General features: G+C 48.8%; 1 protein-coding gene and 1 pseudogene across 1 annotated transcript in view; both read left to right on the forward strand.

The window, feature by feature from the left end:
* LOC133128565 (nuclear receptor ROR-beta-like) overlaps positions 1-5,981 on the forward strand; it is a 20,955-nt gene extending 14,974 nt beyond the window's left edge. Inside the window, exons 8-10 of the mRNA XM_061242195.1 lie at positions 372-482; positions 1,262-1,374; positions 1,952-5,981. Of these exons, the coding sequence (XP_061098179.1) occupies positions 372-482; positions 1,262-1,374; positions 1,952-2,113 (386 nt within the window). The 3' untranslated portion in view covers positions 2,114-5,981. The remainder of the gene's footprint in view (positions 1-371; positions 483-1,261; positions 1,375-1,951) is intronic.
* A 3,357-nt stretch (positions 5,982-9,338) lies between these two features.
* LOC133127899 (endophilin-A2-like) overlaps positions 9,339-22,500 on the forward strand; it is a 26,893-nt pseudogene continuing 13,731 nt past the window's right edge.

A 22,500-nucleotide genomic window follows, 5' to 3' on the forward strand; every position in this document is an offset into this window, starting at 1 on the left:
TTTTTTTTTTTTGTTGTTTTTTTTTTCTCAAGGCATAAAAACCGAATGCCGTGGCCTGTTTTGACCCGTTCATCGGACTCCCTAATCGCCTGGAGTTCGCTTTGTTGGCAAGACGCAATAGTGAGCTCACCCGTTGAAAGAGAGCCCTTTTTCCTTCTCTGCCAAGAAACAACGCAGACCTAGAAATTAGCCTCGCCGAAGGAGTCTCAGAGTTCGTGTGTTTGTTTGTGCTCGGCTGTGGGCGGCGGCTTAGCTAGGCGGCTGGCTAGCCGCTGCCGGCGCTAACGCTGCTGATTGCGCCACGGCTCCCGAGCGCGCGGCGGTGGCTACAGCGCGGTGACGTGTGTGTGTGTCCCTCCGTGTTCCCGTAGGGTGTGACGACCTCGTGAGCGCCATGTACGAGCTGGCTAAGGGCCTCAGCCGCCTGCAGCTGACCGAGGAGGAGATGGCCCTGTTCAGCGCCGCCGTGCTCCTGTCCCCGGGTGAGACACGCTGCTGAACACACGCACACGCGTACACACGGGACAAACACATATACACACTCTCTCTCACACACACACATACACACACACACACAGACTCTCTCACACACACACACACAATACACACACACATATACACACTCTCTCACACACACACACATAATACACACACACTCTCTCTTGCACACATACATATACACACTCTCTCACACACACACATACACAGACTCTCTCACACACACACACACTCTCTCTTGCACACATACATATACACACTCTCTCACACACACACATACACACACACTCTCTCTCACACATACACAGACTCTCTCACACACACACATATACACACTCTCTCACACACACACACACACACATACACACACACACTCTCTCACACACACACACACACACACAATACACACACACTCTCTTGCACACATACATATACACACTCTCTCACACACACACATACACATAGACGCTATCACACACACACACACACACACACACATATACACACTCACTCTCACACACACACGCACACATAGACACTCACACACACACACATATACACACTCACACACACACACACACACGCACACACACACATATATACACTCACACACACACACACACACATATACGCACTCTCTCTCACACACACACACATATACACACTCACACACACACACACACAGGAGAGCGTGTCCTGTGCACTGCCCAGTTTGTGACGGCTGTTTCTGCTCCTGGTCCTCCTCCTCCTGGTGCCCGTGCAGATCGGCTGTGGCTGACCGACTCTCTGAAGGTGCAGAACCTGCAGGAGAAGGTGTACCTGGCCCTGCAGCACTGTCTGCACAGGAACGGTGCCAACCAGTCCAAACTGGCCAAGGTAACTTCACCTGCGTGCCGCCCTACCTGTCAGCCAATGATTGCACACTGTTCTCTTATTCTTACCTATGATATGACCTGGTTAGGATTTGGATAAATATGCATTTTTTTTCCCTATCCTTCCCTAACATACAAAGATTTAAAAAATTTGGATAAAATGGATAAACTGAAGTGGAAAAAGTTGGAAAACCTGATTGTATTGTGGGCCTTGTTGCATTGAGCGTTCGCCCACACTCAGGTTAGTGGGGTAGCCCCACACTCAGGTTAGTGAGGTAGCCCCACACTCAGGTTAGTGAGGTAGCCCCACACTCAGGTTAGTGAGGTAGCCCCACACTCAGGTTAGTGAGGTAGCCCCACACTCAGGTTAGTGAGGTAGCCCCACACTCAGGTTAGTGAGGTAGCCCCACACTCAGGTTAGTGAGGTAGCCCCACACTCAGGTTAGTGAGGTAGCCCCACACTCAGGTTAGTGAGGTAGCCCCACACTCAGGTTAGTGAGGTAGCCCCACACTCAGGTTAGTGAGGTAGCCACGCTGTGTTTCCGCGACGTTCCCCTGACCCCCCTCCTCCCTCCCCTCAGATGCTGTCCAAGCTGCCCGTGCTGAAGTCCATCTGCACGCTCCACGGGGACAAGCTGGAGTTCTTCCGCCTCCTCCACCCGGAGACCGCCTGCAGCTTCCCGCCCCTCTACCGCGAGGTGTTCGGCGGCGACATCGCCTTCCCCGACTCCACGGGGAGCTAAGCTACCGGCGGAGCGGCGAGAGAGGCCGTGGAACCAGCCGATCGAGGAGAACTGAACCAGCAAAATTCAGTGACAATCGCGGAGGCGCGGCCGCCATTACTGCACACTACACCCGCTACATCACCTGACCTCTCACCTCTGACCTCTGACACTCCCGGGTCACACTCCTGGTGCTGGCGCTGAGGTCGCCGCGGGCGCGCAGCACAGTAAACTGGGTCAGTGGCTGAGATTCCGCAGTTTCCTGTTTTTCTGTGTGAGATTGTGCGCTCCTTGAGCCAGAATGGCTCCACGGCGCGAGGGAGAATTCGGGCTCTTCCGGCAGTTTCCGCAGTCTTTCCAGCAAAGAAAAACAACACATGAATGTACCCCATAGACACGACCCAGAATGTACATACTGCCCCCTGTGGTCACCAGTGGTAAAACGCCCACTTTATTTTTTACAAGATACCTCATCTGCCATTCGAGCTTTTCACCGTTGACTGTGGCCAAAGCTATATTTAGTTTTTTTTTCTTTTTTCCCAGAAAGCCAGGGACCAAGACCACCTGACAGTTTTATATGTTTTTAACGAAGTAAGGACGGTGACCCAGGTTTAGCATGTTATGAAAGCACAGTTAATCTCCCGATCATTGACCGCCCGCTATAAATCACCCTTATCGCGTCGACTGCCAGGCAGGGCTAATTGCACAACACTAGCGCAGACGGAGCGCGGACTCGCTGCCCTGCATGCGCTCAAAGCCACGCGCGTGTAGACGGTGCTCACGAGTTCCAATCGAAAAAAAACCTCGATCCCGATTCCCTTTTCCCTGTGCAATCGCCACTTCGAGCGGAAAGACGGAAGTAACGTTATTTTTGTTTAGAAATGCATTCAGAATAAGACGTATATCGAGTGAGAATGTGTATAATAAGTATGTAAATATGTGTACGCGTGTGTAGCGGGAGACAGAGGTAGCCAGAGCAGAGAGATCAGCTCCCCGCCATCCTGTGACTGCCAGAAGGAAATTCCTGGAATTTAGCTTCTGGAATTTAAATTAAGAAAGAAAAGAGACACCCTGCATCGCGGGGAAAACGTCTGGAAAGCTGGCGGAATAGGAGGAGACGAGGAATGGCACGGAATGGAGCAGTCGGAAGGTCGGGCCTGTGTTCCCCCCCCCCCCCCCCCCCCAACTTGACTTCTCAGGGTTTCCGAACCGTACACTGCTCAAGGAGACAGGAACAAAATGGCGGCCGGGTCATTTCTGTTCACATGAAGACGAACAACGAGCATTTCATCTTCATTTATTTTTATTTTTTTTATTTTTTTTTTGCCACATCGGACAAACTGCTGGAAGGTTGGCACTTGGTGAAGAGACATGGTGGACTCTGATGCAACTCTGATGCAACTCTCCTTAAAACGACACAGAAACTGGGAGCCCTAAAAAAACATTTTTTCCCCCGCTGAAGGACGAGAAGTTATGGAACGAGAGACTTTTGAAGCGAGAAAGACGGCAGTTGGGACTCTCTAAACTGTCGTGAACTCTCGCTACAGACAGAAAGGAGAGACGGGAAGGGACAGAGACTCTGTACGTGTGATAATGTCACCTCTCCTTTCAGGTACAGGAGGGAGTGGGTCCCTGTTGAGAGTCTGACGCTGGAGTACGGCATCGTTCGACTGCTCCTACGGTCAGCACTGTAGTCTGTTGTAACCCACGCGCACACACACACACACACACACACACAGAGCGCACACACACACACACACACAGCGCACACACACACACACACACAGCACACACACACACACAGAGCTCACACACACACACACACACAGCGCACACACACACACACACACACACACGCACACACACACACACACAGCGCACACACACACACACACGCACACACACACACACACACAGCTCACACACCCACCATGCCTCTTCATTGACTTTGGAAGGCTGACAGAGCTATCAGCTACCGCCCTGGGTACAAAGCCAGGACTCAGGGTGTGGACAGATCATTACTGCTATCATTACTAATGCCATGACAACTTGTATTTTATATTTGTTATTGTGATACAGAGAATAAGAAAAAAAAAAGACACACACTGAAGGAAGATAATTAAAGAAAATATATATATTTTGTACAGATTTATTTTTCTCACACAGTTTTTTGGTACACTCCAGTTGACCTCTGGCCATGGGTGGGCTCAGCACCACCCAAAAAGCCCCGAAATCACGTTTCTACGACTGGGGGGGGAACGACAGTCCAGGTCGATGTCAACAATCGCTCACAGCCCGGCGAAAAATGAGCGAACTCCACTTCTGCTTCTGCTTCTGCTTCTGCTGGGCTTGTTACTCAGGGAGGGTGAAGGGCGTCGCCACAGCCAAGCACAGCGATAGGCAGTTATACACAGTGATAGGCAGTTATACACAGTGATAGGCAGTTATACACAGTGATAGGCAGTTATACGCACAGTTATACGCGCCTCTGCGCAGGCTAAACTCAACAGCCCCTGTGCAGTAAAAACACAGGCTGGTAAAAGTGCACCGTACCGCAAGACCCGGAGTTTTCCGCTCGGCTTCCGCTGGACTTGGGCCCGAATTCTCAAAGATATATCTTAACAAAGGACGGACAAGCAAGCGCAGCATAGGCTGTTACATTAGCAACAGAACTATGAACAACTCCCCCGAAGCAGCACAGTTGAGTATTTGCCCGGACCTTTGTGTGTTTTGTTTGAACACGTGAAGCGTTAACCTGCACCCCCTTTTCCCCCACCCACTTTTTAACAAATAATAATAATAATAATAATAATAATGATAATAATGGCAGTTGCAGTGGTACTCGGGGAGATGGCTGCCCCGTGGGCCCTCCGTGTCTGCGGCAGTTAAGTCTCGTCCAGGCGGTTTTTCGTCCAGTGGCTTCCCTCCCTCAGTGAAGCCTGGAAGGCAGCCGCTTGTAGAACTGTAAAACTAATCGCAACGTGCAAACCACAATAATAATTCCTTATTGAGCTGACACATTTATCCAAAGACACTTGCAATTGATTAGACCAGCAAGGGGAAAATCCCCCCTGATGCAATGCGGGGTTAAGGGCCTTGCTCAAGGGCCCAACAGCCGTGCCGATCTTATTGTGGCTACACCGGGGCATGAACCGCCAAACAGTCAGGTACCTTAACCACTAGGCTACGGGCTGCCTAGCTAGCTCAGTAACATGGATACAGATTTGATTTAAAAAAAATATATGAAACAAAAGATGCCTGTGAAGTTGTATGAGCTGAACCTGAGCTGAAACCGAGCTGAACCTGAGCTGAATCCCGGACAGAAGACTGTCCTTCTCGATCACTGTGTGCAGTAGCTGTATGTTGTTGTGAATGTCAGAAGGCCTTTTCGCCCGATTGTCTGTATTCCCACCGGGCCTTCTGAGTCCGAGTTGTAAGAGACGTGGAATTTGTTTTTTTAAATTAAATGGAAAAACAAAATACTAAAAATGTTTTAATAACTAAAAGATGCATTTTATTCTTGGAATTTTTCTGTTGGTTTTGTTGTGATTTTGTTTTGTTTTGTCTGTTTTGTGTTTTGTCTTCTGATTTCTGCCCTCTTGATTTCCCTGTTCACTCTGGTTTAGTTTCCACCTTTTGTGTTGTAATTCTATTTTTTTTAAAAGAGTGACTAAAAACGCAACAAAAACTGTCGTTTTCTTTCTGTTAACACAACTGTCCCTCCTGTTTTCATTATTGGATATATTATATACATGTGTAAGCATTGTCTGGACTTTTAAGGTATATTATGAGCTTAAGAAGTTGTAAAACAGACACAAGAGATATGTTGTTGTACAATGGAGATACAGTATGTGCTATTAAGAATGTAATAAAGATTTTTTTACAGACATTTGCATTTTCTGTTTGTTTTTAAGCAATCATAATTGATCATAGGCTTAGTGTATGGAGGGGGGGATCCTTTTGAGGGAATGTTGTTCATCTTCTAACTTGGCAGTGGATTCCAGACACCGCCCAACGACCAATAATTACTGCTTTGTCCCCACGTCAGAAATGAATGATACTAATAATAATTATTATAATAATAATAGCATATTGTTATTTAGCTGAGGCTTTTATCCAAAGCAACTTACCGTTGATTAGACTAAATGAAGGTTAACGCCATTGGGTTTGACTTGAGAGTGAACTGTCTACACCTGGAGAACCTTCCCACAATTCAACAGAGAAACTGGGACATTCTTTACAGTAGTGATGTCACGGCGAGCTTTCATGAGACCGCAATAACTGATTCTGTGATTGACAGCTCCCTGCGGCTCCACCCCGGTATGGGGTTCCTGAAACCTCTTTCCTCACTGCTGAACAATGCATTGACAATCCGGTACTTTTAAGTACAGTACATGCAAGTCACGCAAGAATATGTTGGTACATTTGCATGATGACATCAGCATGGCCCATTATTGCGAATATGAATTTTACTGTGGCGTTAAAGTACAGATACCAGAAACATCCATAAACGAATGGTCCGGGAAGGAAAAAAAAAAAAAAAAGAGAGAGATAGTGTGGATGTGCACACAAAAAAAAAGCCTCAAATGACAGTCTACTGGTCTAAAGTCTAAAGATCTACCGTGTTGTATAATGTGAAAATCGGGTCATTTGAGATAATACGGCCTACACTTGAATAGAAATTGAATAGGCATACTCAGGTTTCTGCCCATGATTAGGTTTCTGGAATATTCTTATCCTCCTGTTCCTGTCACATAATACAAAATGGAGGACAGAAGTGGCCGGGGTGGAGGCTGCTGGGTGGATCCTGGGTGCTGGGCTGTGTGTCACCGGTCCCAATACACCAAAGAAGTGCATTGTGGGAAATATATGAATCCAAAAACAATTTTGTATTTACATTACATTACATTATTGGCATTTGGCAGACGCTCTTATCCAGAGCGACGTACAACAAAGTGCATACCCATGACCAGGGATAAGTGCGCTGAAAGACCCTAGAGGGAAGTACAATTTCAATTGCTACCTGAACAACAAAGATTTTTTTTTTAAACAAACAAACAACAAAGCAAAAGTGACCAAACTGAACTACCCAGACCCAGGTCTGATTGAATCTAGTCTGTGCCAGCGTTGAGTCGGGCCTGAAGCCCTTGCAGCGTAATCAGTCAATCCCAATGGGAGGCCTGTAGCGTAGTGGTTAAGGTTCATGACTGGGACCCACAAGGTCAGTGGTTTGATCCCCGGTGTAGGGATAGGAATGTGTAGGAATAAGATCCGCACAGCCATTGGGCCCTTGTGCAAGGCCCTTAACCCTGCATTGCCAGGATCGTCTCCTGCTTAGTCTAATCACTGTCAACTGTATCAACTCTGCCAAAATGCCATTAATGTAACATAACTGGCCCAGGGCTAGAGAGGGTTCAGTCAGCTGATGCCCCCTTCCCGTGGATCTCTAGCGCCCCCTCCTGGTTGGTTGAGAGCCTGCGGTCTTGTTTGCTCAAGCTGCACATGAAGTATCGTCCTCCAGCTCATGTCCGTGTGAGCTTGGCCCATGGCTCGGCGTGGAGAGTGGGGCCCCTGTCTGCACTGTCCCGCCTCGCCTGTGGAGCTGGCCTGTGGCTCGGCGTGGAGAGTGGGGCCCCTGTCTGCACTGTCCCGCCTCGCCTGTGGAGCTGGCCCCCTGTCTGCACTGTCCCACATCGCCTGTGGAGACTGGGGCCCCTGTCTGCACTGTCCCGCCTCGCCTGTGGGGCTGGCCCCTGTCTGCACTGTCCCGCCTCGCCTGTGGAGAGTGGGGCCCCTGTCTGCACTGTCCCGCCTCGCCTGTGGGGCTGGCCCCTGTCTGCACTGTCCCGCCTCGCCTGTGGAGCTGGCCCCTGTCTGCACTGTCCCGCCTCGCCTGTGGAGAGTGGGGCCCCTGTCTGCACTGTCCCGCCTCGCCTGTGGGGCTGGCCCCTGTCTGCACTGTCCCGCCTCGCCTGTGGAGCTGGCCCCTGTCTGCACTGTCCCGCCTCGCCTGTGGAGAGTGGGGCCCCTGTCTGCACTGTCCCGCCTCACCTGTGGGGAGTGGGGCCCCTGTCTGCACTGTCCCTGTGGGGCTTGCAGCATGACTGTGAGGCACTCCATTACATTACATTACATGAATGCCATTTGCCAGACGCTCTTATCCAATGATCAAATCGGCCCTCGTAATGAGGTCATTATCTTTGTTCTGCAGGTAGCAGTTGAAACTTCCCTCTAGGGTCTTTCAGCGCACTTAGCCCTGGTTATGGGTATGCACTTTGCACTTTGTTTTTGCAAAGTGCAAAGTGCATGCCCATAACCAGGGATAAGTTCGCTGAAAGACCCTAGAGGGAAGTTTCAACTGCTACCTGCACACCAAAGATAATGACCAGGGTCTATTTGATCATTGGATTTTTAAAAAAAAATATATATATTTTTAAATCATTATACCGCAACGCGCAAATGTATGAATAAATTATTTACTCCAAACCTGGGAGTAAATGAGGGCAGGAAACCCTAGCAAAGAACAGAAAAGGAAGCCCTCATGATCGTGAACGAGAGTGACAGACCTGCATTTTTTTTTTCAGAGTCAGGCAGGGCCCATGGAAGGCAGCTGGTTTAGCTCAGCCGATGTGTACGTACTACTAAATAGGCAGCTTTTCTTTAGCGTATTGTATTCTGTAATGTAACGTATTTTCCATGTAATGTATCAAATCTATCTGTATCTATGTTACTGAGCCAGCTAGGCAGCCTGTAGCCTAGTGGCTAAGGTACATGACTGGGACCCGGAGGTTTGGTGGTTCAAGCCCTGGTGTAGCCACGATAAGATCGGCACAGCTGTTCGGCCCTTAACCCCGCGTTGCTTCAAGGGGGATTTTTCCCCTTGCTTGTCCAATCAATTGCAAGTTTCTTTGGATAAAAGTGTCATGTCAATAAACATTGATGATTATTATTATAGTTATCAGGTCGCGATTAGTTTTATAGTTCTACAAGCTGCTGCCTTCCAGACTTCACTGAGGGAAGGAAAGTACCGTGGTGCTGTTTGACGTTTGCCGGGAGCTATCGCTAAATGAACAGGCAAAGGCTGCCGCCTGGTGGCGTAGATTTATATTCCCCCAAGTACCGTTGTGCGTCTTCCCCAACAGCAGTGGGCGCTACGCTGCCTGGACTGACCGCTTCCTCAGCGTCTCAGGAATGTGCGTCTACGTCACCTCAGACAGGAAGTCTCCGTGGTTGCCATGTAATAAAATATCCCAACTACTAAACTGTTGTTGAAGAGGATAGCATTAGGGTCGGAGCCTGAACTGATGTCCACCTAGCAACGGCACAAGCGTAACTAGCAAGCTAACCAGTACTGTAGCCTTGCCCTTTTTTACTTTACAAAGTGTTCGCCGTTTACGCCGTACGAAAAGGAGAGTCCCGGCTACAAGATGTCTGTTGCGGGATTGAAAAAACAATTTTACAAAGCAAGCCAGGTCAGCAACAACTTTTTATCTGTCTCTAACTTGCCTAGCTAGCGGTGGCTATGCAGTTGGATGCTAGCTAATATTAGCTGTTATATGGGAGCTGTCCTGCAAAAAACATAGATTCATATGTTGCTTTTGTAAACGATGACTAGATAGATAGATAGATAGATAGATAGATAGATAGATAGATAGATAGATAGATAGATAGATAGATAGGTTGGTAAGTAGCAGCTAGTTGAGTAACTTACTGAAGTTAAGTCGCTAGCTAGCTGTCAAATTAGCTGACGAATTAGTAGTGCTAGAAAGTGAATTTGCCAGCTAGGCTAGCACTTTCACTTAGCCAAAGTTAGCTAAAAAAAACATTACACAGTACTAGCTATTGCAAGTCAGTATCAGAAACATTCACTTTCTTTTTGGCTGTTTAGCTAGCTAGTTAGCTGGGCCGCTTGATGAGAAGAATTGTGTGTTCTCGCCAAGTATGCCAAACGGTCAAGAATTTGCCAGTTTGCTTACTGTCTAGCGCTAGTACACATCTCCAAGTTTTTTAAACTTGCGATTACTGTTAACAAAGCTTTTGAATCTGTGTGGGTTCTCGGTCTGCTTTCAGTAATGGTTAGCTATGTCTTGTATGATATTTGTCTATTTAAGTGCGGCTGTTGTGCTCTCACTGAAGTGGTGACGTAGTCAGCCCAGCTAGTAGCAAACGTCTGCCAATTTCCACGCTAGCATTTTCAAGCTCGGTTGCTAAAATGCCATTCAGCGTTTGTTTTTAGCCTATTTAAAAGCACAACGAACTCTATTTTTGAGGTCGGGAAAACCCTCAACGAATTTAGGCAGAGGTTTTTTTATTTTTTTTTATTTACTTCCCTCTAACGTACAGTAAGTTATGTATTTGTGATGTAGTTAGTGTAACTTGGACCTAGTCGCTCTATTTAATTTATATTAATTTGATAATTACCAATTGCCCCCTAAATAAGGAATAACTTGCTCTTTCCCGCCCCCCCCTTTTTTTTACTACTGTGGTTTGACTGGTTCTTCTGAGCGCTTTGAGGAATACTGAGTGACGTCTGCTGTTGTGGGTGTAAATTTGTTATTACGGCATTGTGCCCTATAATCGTACACCGCGCCTACGTTTCCTGCCATGTTGAGTTAATGTAACGTTGCTGCCACTGTAACATTAAAGCTGTGTTTCTCTCTTTTCAAATCCTCTTTCTCAGACTTGACCTAAGAAGAAAAAAAAAAAAATACTGTAAACTATACTGTACTGAGAGGAAGTGAATGTATAATGATGACATTGTTTCAAATTAAAAACAAAATCCACCATTTTTTTTGTTACATTCTGTGAAAATGATACATCTAGCCTACTTGCTTGGAGAAGTACAGTTTTCTTGAATGGGTCTGTTCAGCCTTGAGGAGAGTCTCTGCAGTTTCACTGAATTTAGGGAGATTAATGGACGAAAAATTAGCGTGTCTAAGGACCGAGAGATTTAGTCTGCATAATTACTGCTGTATCATTGCTGAGGATAGAAACTGTGACAACTCCCAACACACACAAGCGTGCACACACACACACACACACACACACACACACACACACACACACACACACACATCCACATCCACGCATCCACACCTATCCGATTTCTTGATCTCCAGTGTCCATCTTGTTTGTCTTTCCACTACCCGGTGGTAATACAGTAAGATTCACATCGCTTGCAAAGCCACGAACATAAGTCTAGTTCACAGGGTAGACGGGTCCAGTCTGTAACTACCATACCGAGACAGTACAACTTCAGGAACAGCAGTACAAAAGACTTGAGACAAATACCAATTCAAAAGTCTTAGATTAAGGCACAAGATACAACAAGGGGCTAAAGATAGAGACAGGTGGAAAAACGAGTGACAATAGATTGGTGGACTCCCGCAGAGGAGTCAAGGTACAGCGTGGAGAGGTGAGAGTTAATAGGTGAGAAGATGTTCGCTTAGAACATTAACTGGAAAAATACCACTGTAACCTTAAAAGCACTACTATCTGCCGTTATCTGTCCGAACAGTTTCCCCATACCCACGGGTTATATTTTCCCTGCTATCTGTGTGGATCTCTGGGTGTTTGTCACAGTGGCTGATGTGGAAAAACCTTGCCTGGGGGGTATGAGTGCAGCTCTTGTCTGGGCTGAGGTTGGTGACACCAGGCACAAGGTGAAGCCATAGATACCCATACCCATAGCTACCCCGTTTTTAAAGTGCATCTCGTTTATTTGGTAACAAGTTTGGTGGCACGGGGACGCCGTGGGTAGCACTGTTGCCTCGCAACAAGAAGGTCCTGGGTTTGAGCCCCGTCCGGGCCTTTCGGTGTGGAGTTTGCAGGTTCTCCTCGTGTCTGTGCGGGGTTTCCTCCAGGTACTCCGATTTCCACAGCCCAAAGACATGCAGGTTAGGGGCTGCAGATGAAAATGAGCTCATTAGCTAATTAGCGTCACAGGTCGAATGAAAGGGACTCAAACTTGTTTGGCTGCCATGTCTTCTGGATATACGTCCTAACACTGCGTTTCAGAGGTGGAAAGTCCAGGGGCCAGAAAGTAAAAGTCCTGCCCTGTGTTTCTCCCACCCCTGAACTCAGCCAGCTGATATGGCTAATTGGCTCTACCTCCTGGCTGAAGAACTGTGTTAATTAGCAAATCCAGGTGATTGGAACAAAGCACTGGGGAGGACTTTTACTTTCCGAACCTGGACTTCCCACCTCTGCTGTCATTTCTGTAGATTTTTGTGCGTTGGCTAAGTTAGTGGACTGTCGCTGCGGTGGAAAGATTATCCCCTGTCGGATAAAGATCCTGCGCTGTAAAGCATCCATTAATGGTCTCTCTCAGCATTGTTATGAGCGCGCCTCGACACCGCTGTTCTTACTGCGTTACAGCGTGTGCGGTTCATTGGCTGTCTGTTCCAGAGCCGCTTCTCCACCAGAACATTTTCATACCGCCAGTGTCATGCAAAACCTCCTTTCGTGTTTTGCCTTTTTTTTTGTTCACAGCACAGATATTGAAAGTTCTGTACAGGCTGTAACTGTCTCTGTCTCTCTCTCTCTCTGTCTTTCTCTCTGTCTCTATCTCTGTCTCTGTCTCTGTCTCTCTTTCTCTCTGTTTCTCTCTCTGTCTCTGTCTCCTCTCTCTCTCTCTCTCTCTCTCTCTGTCTCTGTCTCTGTCTCTGTCTCTGTCTCTGTCTCTGTCTCTGTCTCTGTCTCTGTCTCTGTAACTGCGGCTAATAAAGTTTGCAGCATTGTTGTGTCTCATTATTAGCAGACTGGTTACAGGTATGCACTTTGCTGTACGTCGCTCTGGATAAGTGTGTAATGTCTGTAAGGGCTTGCAGAGGAGCTGCAGGAAAATGAGCAGAGCTGGGTGGAGTTGATCTGTTCTCACACCACTTCATAACAGAACGGATGCTTTCAAAACCATGTGTAACTGAACCATAATTTGCTGTTCCAGACAAGATGGAAGGTTTTTGTGCAACACTGATATAATGTAGTTTACAGCTGGATATCACTGATATAATGTAGTTTACAGCTGCATATCACTGATATAATGTTGTTATGCAGCCTGATATCACTGATATAATGTAGTTTACAGCTGCATATCACTGATATAATGTTGTTATGCAGCCTGATATCACTGATATAATGTAGTTTACAGCTGCATATCACTGATATAATGTAGTTTACGGCTGGGTATCGCTGATATAATGTAGTTATGCAGCTGGATATCACTGATATAATGTAGTTATGCAGCTGGATATCACTGATATAATGTAGTTACACAGCTGGATATCACTGATATAATGTATTTTACACAGCTGGATATCACTGATATAATGTAGTTTACGGCTGGATATCGCTGATATAATGTAGTTTACGGCTGGATATCGCTGATATAATGTAGTTATGCAGTTAAATACCGCTGATACAGGCCAGTGTAACTACATAGCTGGACGTTTTAGGCATTTTTGGGTGTGGACTTTGGCGGAAAGCTCAGCCACACTTAACCCCTGGGTGTTCAAAAGGGGAACGTGTACGAGTGAGTGTTGGAGCCTGCGAGGGCCAGCTCTGGGTTAGGAACAGCTCTGTGTGCCTCTGTGGTGGTGATAACAGTGCGGATAAGCGTTACTAAGCCTTTCCTTTCTGCAGTCCTTATGAATGCTGCACAGACGTATCAAAGCTTAATGTGATGCCATTTCCAGATTTGCTGGCGTGCGATTTGCTCAAATGGAGTGCTTTCCCCTCTGTTTCTGCACTTAGTTGAATAAGAAGGAGCAGCCCTTTTATTTGTTGTCAATAGTTTTTAATCCATGTTTTTTCTATTTTACATTACGTTACATTACATTATTGGCATTTGGCAGATGCTCTTATCCAGAGTGACGTACAGTTGATTAGACTAAGCAGGAGACAATCCTCCCCTGGAGCAATGCAGGGTTAAGGGCCTTGCTCAAGGGCCCAACGGCTGTGCGGATCTTATTGTGGCCACACCAGGGATCGAACCACTGACCTTGCGTGTCCTGCACTGTGACTGTTCAAAAAACGTGACTGTTTAGAGTCTGTCTGTTTAGAGTTTAGAGTCTGTCTGTTCATCTGCCGTAACCACTACGCTACAGGCCAGCCTATTTAATCCCAACCGTTAAACCCACCTGGGATTCGAACCCTCGCCCCCCCCGGTTGCGTGCTGCTGTCCGTACCCTCTCCCTCGTTGGGCCGAACACGGGACGGCCTCCGTCTTGGTTCTGAGCCGCGCGGGTGGGTTTCACGAGCTTCGGCTCCGTGGCGTACGCTAACGCTCGACGTTTCGTTTCGAGTTGTGCTTCTCTGGAGCGCTTCTCCTGTTGCCAAAACTGTGGTGCTGCTACTGTGGTGAACTTATCTGATTATTCTACAAGGGTTCAAGTTTTTAATCTGTCTGATCACTGCAGCACCTAGAACTGCACTTCCCTCTCGGGTTTTCAGCGCACTTTTCAGGTCCCTGGTTCTGCTTTATACTTGAATTTACACTTGTACGTCTGTCTGGATAAGAGCGTCTGCTAAATGACTGTTGTGTATATAATGCAGCGGAGTGTAATGGGAGAGAAACCGTCTGAGTGCGTTGTGTTTTTTTGTTTTCGAGCGAATCTGGCTTGCGTGCGTGTCGCCTGGGTAGACGCACATAAAAAGGTTTTTCAGACCACTCTCCCCTTGCTGAGCTCAGCAGGAAAGAGCTGCAATCCCCCCCCCACCACCACTTCCTGTTGGGCAGCGGGCCAGATTGTTGCTGGTGAGGGGGGAGGAGGAGATGCAAGGAGAGATGGGGGTGGGGGGGCGGGGGGGTGTTTAAAGTTCACTTCAGATCACAATCGCTGGTGACATCACGGTGATGTCCGTTGTGAAATATGTGAGTCAAACTTGCTCACAGTGACTCTGGAAACACATTACTCAGTAGTGGGGGAATCCCAAAATCACCCTTTAAAGCCCCCTCTTTTAGACGCACCAATACCTCTCTTATTTGGGTAGCGAGGGAGGAAGGCTGCCCCATCTTACCGTGCAGAAGCCACTTCCTGTCAAAACCCCGAATCTCTCTCGTCCTCCGGTCCCTCTCTCGCTCCATTTCCCTTTCCTCTTTCCCTCCTTCCTTCCATCTCTTCCCCGTCCCGCAGTTCACCAGTTCACATCTGAACATTGAACGTTGACCCCCCCTGCGGGATCGGCTGGGCGCAGTGTTCAGTGCCCTGTTTCCGAGCGGCTGAGAGGTAGGCGTGCTGTCTCCCCAGGCCAGCTCTGGTGTTGGTGTCGTGTTCCAGGTCTGCGTCATCCGTCCTGTAACAGAGCGTTTTGTGACACATTACATTACATTACATTAATGGCATTTGGCAGACGCTCTTATCCAGAGCGACGTACAGTTGATTAGACTAAGCGGGAGACAATCCTCCCCTGGAGCAACGCGGGGTTAAGGGCCTCGCTCAAGGGCCCAACGGCTGTGCGGATCTTATTGTGGCTACATCGGGATTAGAACCACCGACCTTGCGTGTCCCAGTCATGCACCTTAACCGCTACGCTACAGGCCGCCCTACGCCGTGGTGTGTGGCTATACTAGGGCCTTGTCATAGTTTCGCATTTTGAATTCGAGTCTAAATCGGCACTACGCGGATCAACTCCACGTCCTGCGGGCCGCAGTGTCTGCAGGCGTTCGCTCCTACCGTGCCCTACACCACCTGATTTCACCTGCTATTTCACCTGCTATTTCACCTGCTATTTCACCTGCACGGTTCAGTCAGGCGGTGGAGCGCACGGCTGAAGCACACGCCCGCCGACACTGCGGCCCACAGCCCTGGGCTTGCTTGTAAGTGTCTGAAATATATTACATTACATTAATGGCATTTTGCTGATGCTCTTATCCAGAGCGACGTACGGTTGATTAGACTAAGCAGGAGACAATCCTCCCCTGGAGCAACGCAGGGTTAAGGGCCTTGCTCAAGGGCCCAGCGAACCTCCATCCTTGCGGGTTCCCGGTCATGTACCTTAACCGCTACGCTACAGGCCGCCCTGATGGTGCATGTATTTCTCTGAAAGGGGACAGCTTGTCCGCTGCAGCAGTGTTTTTGGGCAGAGAGCAGAATCGTCTCCCGGTGCAGTGAGGCCTGAGCGCGGTGGGGGCGGCCATCTTGTAGAACCTGAGATACGTGCGTTTGCTCAGTAGCTGGGAGTCTGGACGCAGCTGACGCAGCTGACCCAGCTTCTGGGTGTGGAGTGAGCTGCTGCAGGTGGAAGAGGTGTGTCACACAGGTCCGTCAGTCCTGCTGTGTCACTGTGACTGTTTAGAGTCTGTCTTTAGAGTTTAGAGTCTGTCTGTTTAGAGAACGTGACTGACTGTTTAGAGAACGTGACTGTTTAGAGAACGTGACTGTTTAGAGAACGTGACTGACTGTTTAGAGAACGTGACTGACTGTTTAGAGAACGTGACTGTTTAGAGAACGTGACTGACTGTTTAGAGAACGTGACTGTTCAGAGTCTGACTGTGCGGGGGACTTTGAGGGGCCCTGTGCGGGGGACTTTGAGGGGCCCTGTGCGGGGGACTTTGAGGGGCCCTGTGCAGGGGACTTTGAGGGGCCCTGTGCGGGGGACATTACAGACGTGGCCTGTGCAGGGTCTGTACCCGGCTTTGTTTGCTCTCCGACACATTAGTGAAGACTGTGCTCACCAGGCCTCGCCCCAAACCTGTCTCACACACTGAAATGAAAGGCATGTTTTGATGCTGGTTAAACTTTAAGCCGGTTCTCTGGCCAACACCTACGACTGTCACAAGCACAAGCATAACAATGCCCTGAAAGAAAGGTTTTGAGTCAGAATTTAGTTTTAGGTATTGGTACAAAAGTGTCCTGCAGGGTGTGTTCTGGCATCTTTAGGGTGGAGTATGTAGCATAATGGTTTGTGGTGTTTGTTGATCTGTGTGTTGTTGATCTGTGTGTTGTTGATCTGTGTGTTTGTTGATCTGTGTGTTTGTTGATCTGTGTGTTGTTGGTCTGTGTGTTGTTGGTCTGTGTGTTGTTGATCTGTGTGTTGTTTGAGGGGTGTGAGGCAGTGTCTGGTCTGGAATGTGTGCTATGCTGTAGTGCCCAGTCCGGATTCCTCAACCATTCATCATCTGTCCCTCTGTCATCCTCTGTCCCTCCCTCTATCCTTCTCCCTCCATCTTTCTCACCATCTATCTTTCTCCCTCTCTCCCTCTTTCCTTCTCCCTCTGTTCCTCCATTTTTCCCTCCATCTTTTTATCTCCCTCAATCTCCCTCTTACTCTCTGTCTATCTCACTCTCCATCTCTCTCTCTCCCTCTCCCCCCTCTCTCTCTCCCTCTCCCCCGGTCCCTCTCTCTCTCTCTCTCTCTCTCTCTCTCTCTCTCTCTCTCTCTCTCTCTCTCTCTCTCTCTCTCCTCTGTGTTTGAGGCTGCTCAGACTTGGCTGAGTGTCAGAGCTACGCAGTGTGAGTGCGTGTGTGTGTGTGAGTGTGTGAGAGAGAGAATAAAGTGCTCAGTCAGTGTATAGATCCTCATACTATGATATGATGCTGATCGGTGATCATTGGGTGCTTCAGCTGTCAGGCTGCAAAGTTCTTCAGAAGCAACTGAAGAACTTTGTGAATTGAACAATGGCTACTCTGGTGGTGTGTCTGTGCAGGTGGGGGTGTGTGTGTGTGTGTGTGCGCGCGTGTGTGTGCGTGCGTGTGCGTGCGTGTGCGTGCGTGTGCGTGCGTGTGCGTGCGTGTGTGTGTGAGAGAGAGACGTGTGTGTGTGTGTGTGCGTGTGTGTGTGTGTGTGCGTGCGTGTGCGTGCGTGTGCGTGCGTGTGTGTGCGTGTGTGTGCGTGTGTGTGCGTGTGTGTGCGTGTGTGTGCGTGTGTGTGCGTGTGTGTGTGCGTGTGTGCGTGTGTGTGCGTGCGTGCGTGCGTGCGTGCGTGTGCGTACGCATGCGTCTGTAGGTTGCTGTCAGTTTCATGTGGTTAGTGGTGACAGAAGCAGGAATCAGACCTACCTGTATCTCATTGTTCTGCAGTGGTCTGGAGCCTGAGACTCTCCTGCTGTTCCTCTTCATGATCATCACCCAGCTGTCAGTCTGTACACTGCCTGTGTCTCTGTAGTCTATACCTGTCAGTCTGTACACTGCCTGTGTCTCTGTAGTCTGTCTCTGTACACTGCCTGTGTCTCTGTAGTCTGTCTCTGTACACTGCCTGTGTCTCTGTAGTCTATACCTGTCAGTCTGTACACTGCCTGTGTCTCTGTAGTCTGTCTCTGTACACTGCCTGTGTCTCTGTATTACATTACATTAATGGCATTTGGCAGACGCTCTTATCCAGAGCGACGTACAGTTGTTTAGACTAAGCAGGAGACAGTCCTCCCCTGGAGCAATGCAGGGTTAAGGGCCTTGCTCAAGGGCCCAATGGCAGTGCGGATCTTATTGTGGCTACACCGGGATTAGAACCACTGACCTTGCGGGTCCCAGTCATGTACCTTAAGCCCTACGCTACAGGCCGCCCTCTGTAGTCTACACCTGTCTCTGTAGACTGTCTGTGTCTCTGTAGTCTGTATCTGTAGACTGTCTGTGTCTCTGTAGTCTATACCTGTCTCTGTAGACTGCTTGTGTCTCTTTAGTCTATACCTGTCTTTGTAGACTGCCTGTTTCTCTGTAGTCTATACCTGTCTCTGTAGACTGTCTGTGTCTCTGTAGTCTATACCTGTCTCTGTGGACTCTCTGTGTCTCTGTGGTCTATAACTATCTCTGTACACTGTCTGTGTCTCTGTACACTGTCTCTGTACACTGTCTGTGTCTCTGTAGACTGTCTGTGTCTCTGTAGTCTGTCTCTGTAGACTGTCTGTGTCTCTGTAGTCTGTCTCTGTAGACTGTCTGTGTCTCTGTAGTCTGTCTCTGTAGACTGTCTGTGTCTCTGTAGTCTGTCTCTGTAGACTGTCTGTGTCTCTGTAGTCTGTCTCTGTAGACTGTCTGTGTCTCTGTCTCAGTCTGGCCCCGGTGTGTTACCAGGCCTTGTGTTCTCTCAGCAGCTCCGTGCTCAAACACAGCCACACATTCACAGCTCCGCCGTCCACATCCTGCGTGGTCACCTCCTTTCTGTAGCAGCACGGTCCTCTATGCAGTGTGAGAAGAACTCAATGCAGTTAATCCAATTAATGCTTCTGACAAAATGCTAATGCGCTATAGAATTGTAGCCAAGGAATAACATGGTAAGCTGTAAGCTGTTAGCTGTTAGCTGTGCAGTAGATCTGTATGACTATGTAATACAGTGTAGTTTATTTCTATACACAAATACAAACCCGTGAGCACCTGGACCGTAGCGTCTGCATGGGCGTAGCGTGGTCTGTCCCTACCTCTTGTGTTTGCTTGGGTCCCGTGTGAAATCCACTCCTGTATGAGAGTCGCTCCGGCTTAAAGGCCGGGCGGATGACTCGTACGTTTTAGCCGTCTCGCTAGACATGAGAAACGGTTAGCAAGCACATTTTTAGGAGTGAAGGTTGTTCTATGTGGGTCAGGTTTCCTCTGGTTTTGCTTTGAGGATGCCTGTCTAAAACCTTTTTTTCCTTCTGGGGATGTTTTCCTTTTCCTTTTCCATTTTTTTCTCTTTTTATCCTCTTATTTTTTCCATTTCCACTTCCTTGGCTGCTTTCTCCTTTTTCCGGCCAGCACGGTTTGGGCCTCCCCCCCGCCCCCCCTACAGGCCTGACGCCCGGCACGCCCGCGGCAGGTGCCTGTTAACGGTTAACCGGCCGCGCAGGAAGGGACCGCGGCGGGTATGTGAAATATGCAGCCGCTCCGGGGACCCTGAAACTGTACACCACTGAAGCGCACGCCTGACTGTGCCTTTACACCGACCCAGCTGGGCCTCCAGTGCCCTGCAGTGTGTCTCCGGTGTGTCTCCGGTGTGTCTCCAGTGCCCTGCAGTGTGTCTCCGGTGTGTCTCCGGTGTGTCTCCAGTGCCCTGCAGTGTGTCTCCGGTGTGTCTCCAGTGCCCTGCAGTGTGTCTCCGGTGTGTCTCCAGTGCCCTGCAGTGTGTCTCCGGTGTGTCTCCAGTGCCCTGCAGTGTGTCTCCGGTGTGTCTCCAGTCTGTCTGTAGCTGTGTGTCTGCAGTGGGTCTGTAGCTGTGTGTCTGCAGTGGGTCTGTAGCTGTGGGTCTGTAGCTGTCTGTCTGCAGTGTGTCTCCGGTGTGTCTCCGGTGTGTCTCCAGTCTGTCTGTAGCTGTGGGTCTGTAGCTGTGTGTCTGCAGTCTGTCTGTAGCTGTGGGTCTGTAGCTGTGTGTCTGCAGTGCGTCTGTAGCTGTGGGTCTGTAGCTGTGTGTCTGCAGTGGGTCTGTAGCTGTGTGTCTGCAGTGGGTCTGTAGCTGTGTGTCTGCAGTGGGTCTGCAGTGAGTCTGCAGTGGGTCTGCAGTGTCCTGGAGCACCTTAAACTGGGGTCATGACCCTGTGATATCTCAGAATACTCCCGACTCCTCTCGGAGTCTTTTTGCTAAATAATACAAAACCAAATGTCAGAGAGGTGAGACCGTTTGACTACAGGAGTTGCCAGTAGGGCAACCTACAAGAAGCTAATATTTTCTACCTTTTTAAAAAAAACTCTTATTACAAGACTAAAACACTTAAGTCAGATGCTTTTTTTGAGGCGGTCACCTCCCCAACCCCCCAGTCCGGCCCTGTGGGAAACACTGTGTGTGTGTGTGTGTGTGTGTGTGTGTGAGAGTGTGAGAGTGTGAGAGTGTGAGAGTGTGAGAGTGTGAGTGAGTGTGAGTGTGAGTGTGTGTCTGTGCGTGCGAGAGAGTGTGTGTGTGAGTGTGTGTGTGTGTCTGTGCGTGCGTGCGTGTGGGCCTGCGTGTGGGCCCTCTCATATTTTTCCCCCTCCACAAGTCCTTTCTAGATCCGTCCCAGGTCAGGTGAAATATTGTTTTCACAGATTTCCCATCCTTTGTCTGTCTTTATTTGGCTTATAAAAGGTAGAAAGTTGACGCCTTTGCTTTTAAAGTTGTATAACTGCGGTGTGTTTTTCACCCGAGGCTCTTCTGGCGTGTTATTGTGTGATGTTGTAGCTCAGTGTGGATCTTTTGGCCGTTACTCTGTACTGTGGTCTGATGGGGCTGCAGCAATGCCTCTCTTCTGAGACCCTGTGCACAGCTGCACAATCATTTCACTAAAGCCATACACCGTCCCGTGGTCTAACATCCAACCCGTCTGAGAGAGAGTGTGAGAGAGTGTGAGAGAGTGTGAGAGAGTGTGTGAGAGAGTGTGTGAGAGAGAGTGTGAGAGAGAGTGTGAGTGTGAGAGAGAGTGTGAGTGTGAGAGAGAGTGTGAGTGTGAGAGAGAGTGTGAGAGAGAGTGTGAGAGAGAGTGTGAGAGAGAGTGTGAGAGAGAGTGTGTGAGAGTGTGTGTGAGAGTGTGTGAGAGTGTGTGAGAGTGTGAGAGAGAGTGTGAGAGAGAGTGTGAGAGAGAGTGTGAGAGAGAGTGTGAGAGAGAGTGTGAGAGAGAGTGTGAGAGAGAGTGTGTGAGAGAGTGTGTGAGAGAGTGTGTGAGAGAGTGTATGAGAGAGTGTGAGAGAGAGTGTGAGAGAGTGTGAGAGAGAGTGTGTGAGAGAGTGTGTGAGAGAGTGTGTGAGAGAGTGTGAGAGACAGTGTGAGAGTGAGTGTGTGTGTGTGTGTGTGTGTGGGTGAGTGAGAGTGAGAGAGTGTGTGTGTGCGGGAAGATTTGCGTCAGACGATGAGGATGTCTTCGTTCAGGGACAGGTTGGGTCCTCCCTGCTGTAGATGCATAAGGTAGAGCACAGGGGGAATGTGTCTGTGCTGTGGTTTCCCATGTAGAGATGGCAGCGCTGAAGCAGAAACCGTCTGCTTGCAGGCAGAACTGAGCTCTCATATTGTGCTGATGCTCTCTGGCTGTGAGATGGGCGATTGTGGCGGAACAGACGCCCTCTTGTACACGTTCATTTCTCTTCTGCTGAGGAAGGGACATTTTCCCATGAGGAAGCAGGGCAGCGGAATCTGTCTGTGGAAGGAATTCAGACGAATTTAGAGGAGAACTGCCTGTGTGTAGGTAGAGATGTAGGGGCAAGGGGCAAGGTCTGGCAAGGTCTTACTGCAGAGGATAGCATTGCGTGTACAGAGCATAAGGGTGAATAGCATAGCGCTAGTGCAGACTGATGGGAGATTAGCATAGTGCTAGTGCAGACTGATGGGAGATTAGCATAGTGCTAGTGCAGACTGATGGGAGATTAGCATAGTGCTAGTGCAGACTGATGGGAGATTAGCATAGTGCTAGTGCAGACTGATGGGGAATAGTGTCGCATGAGTGCCGACTGGTGGGGGAATAGCATAGTGATAATGGGTGTTGGGTTAATAACATTGTGCTAATGAGAGAATAGCATAATGCTAATAGGGAATAGCATAGCGCT

This window comes from Conger conger, chromosome 5, assembly GCF_963514075.1.
Source record: "Conger conger chromosome 5, fConCon1.1, whole genome shotgun sequence".
Taxonomy (NCBI): Eukaryota; Metazoa; Chordata; class Actinopteri; order Anguilliformes; family Congridae; genus Conger; species Conger conger.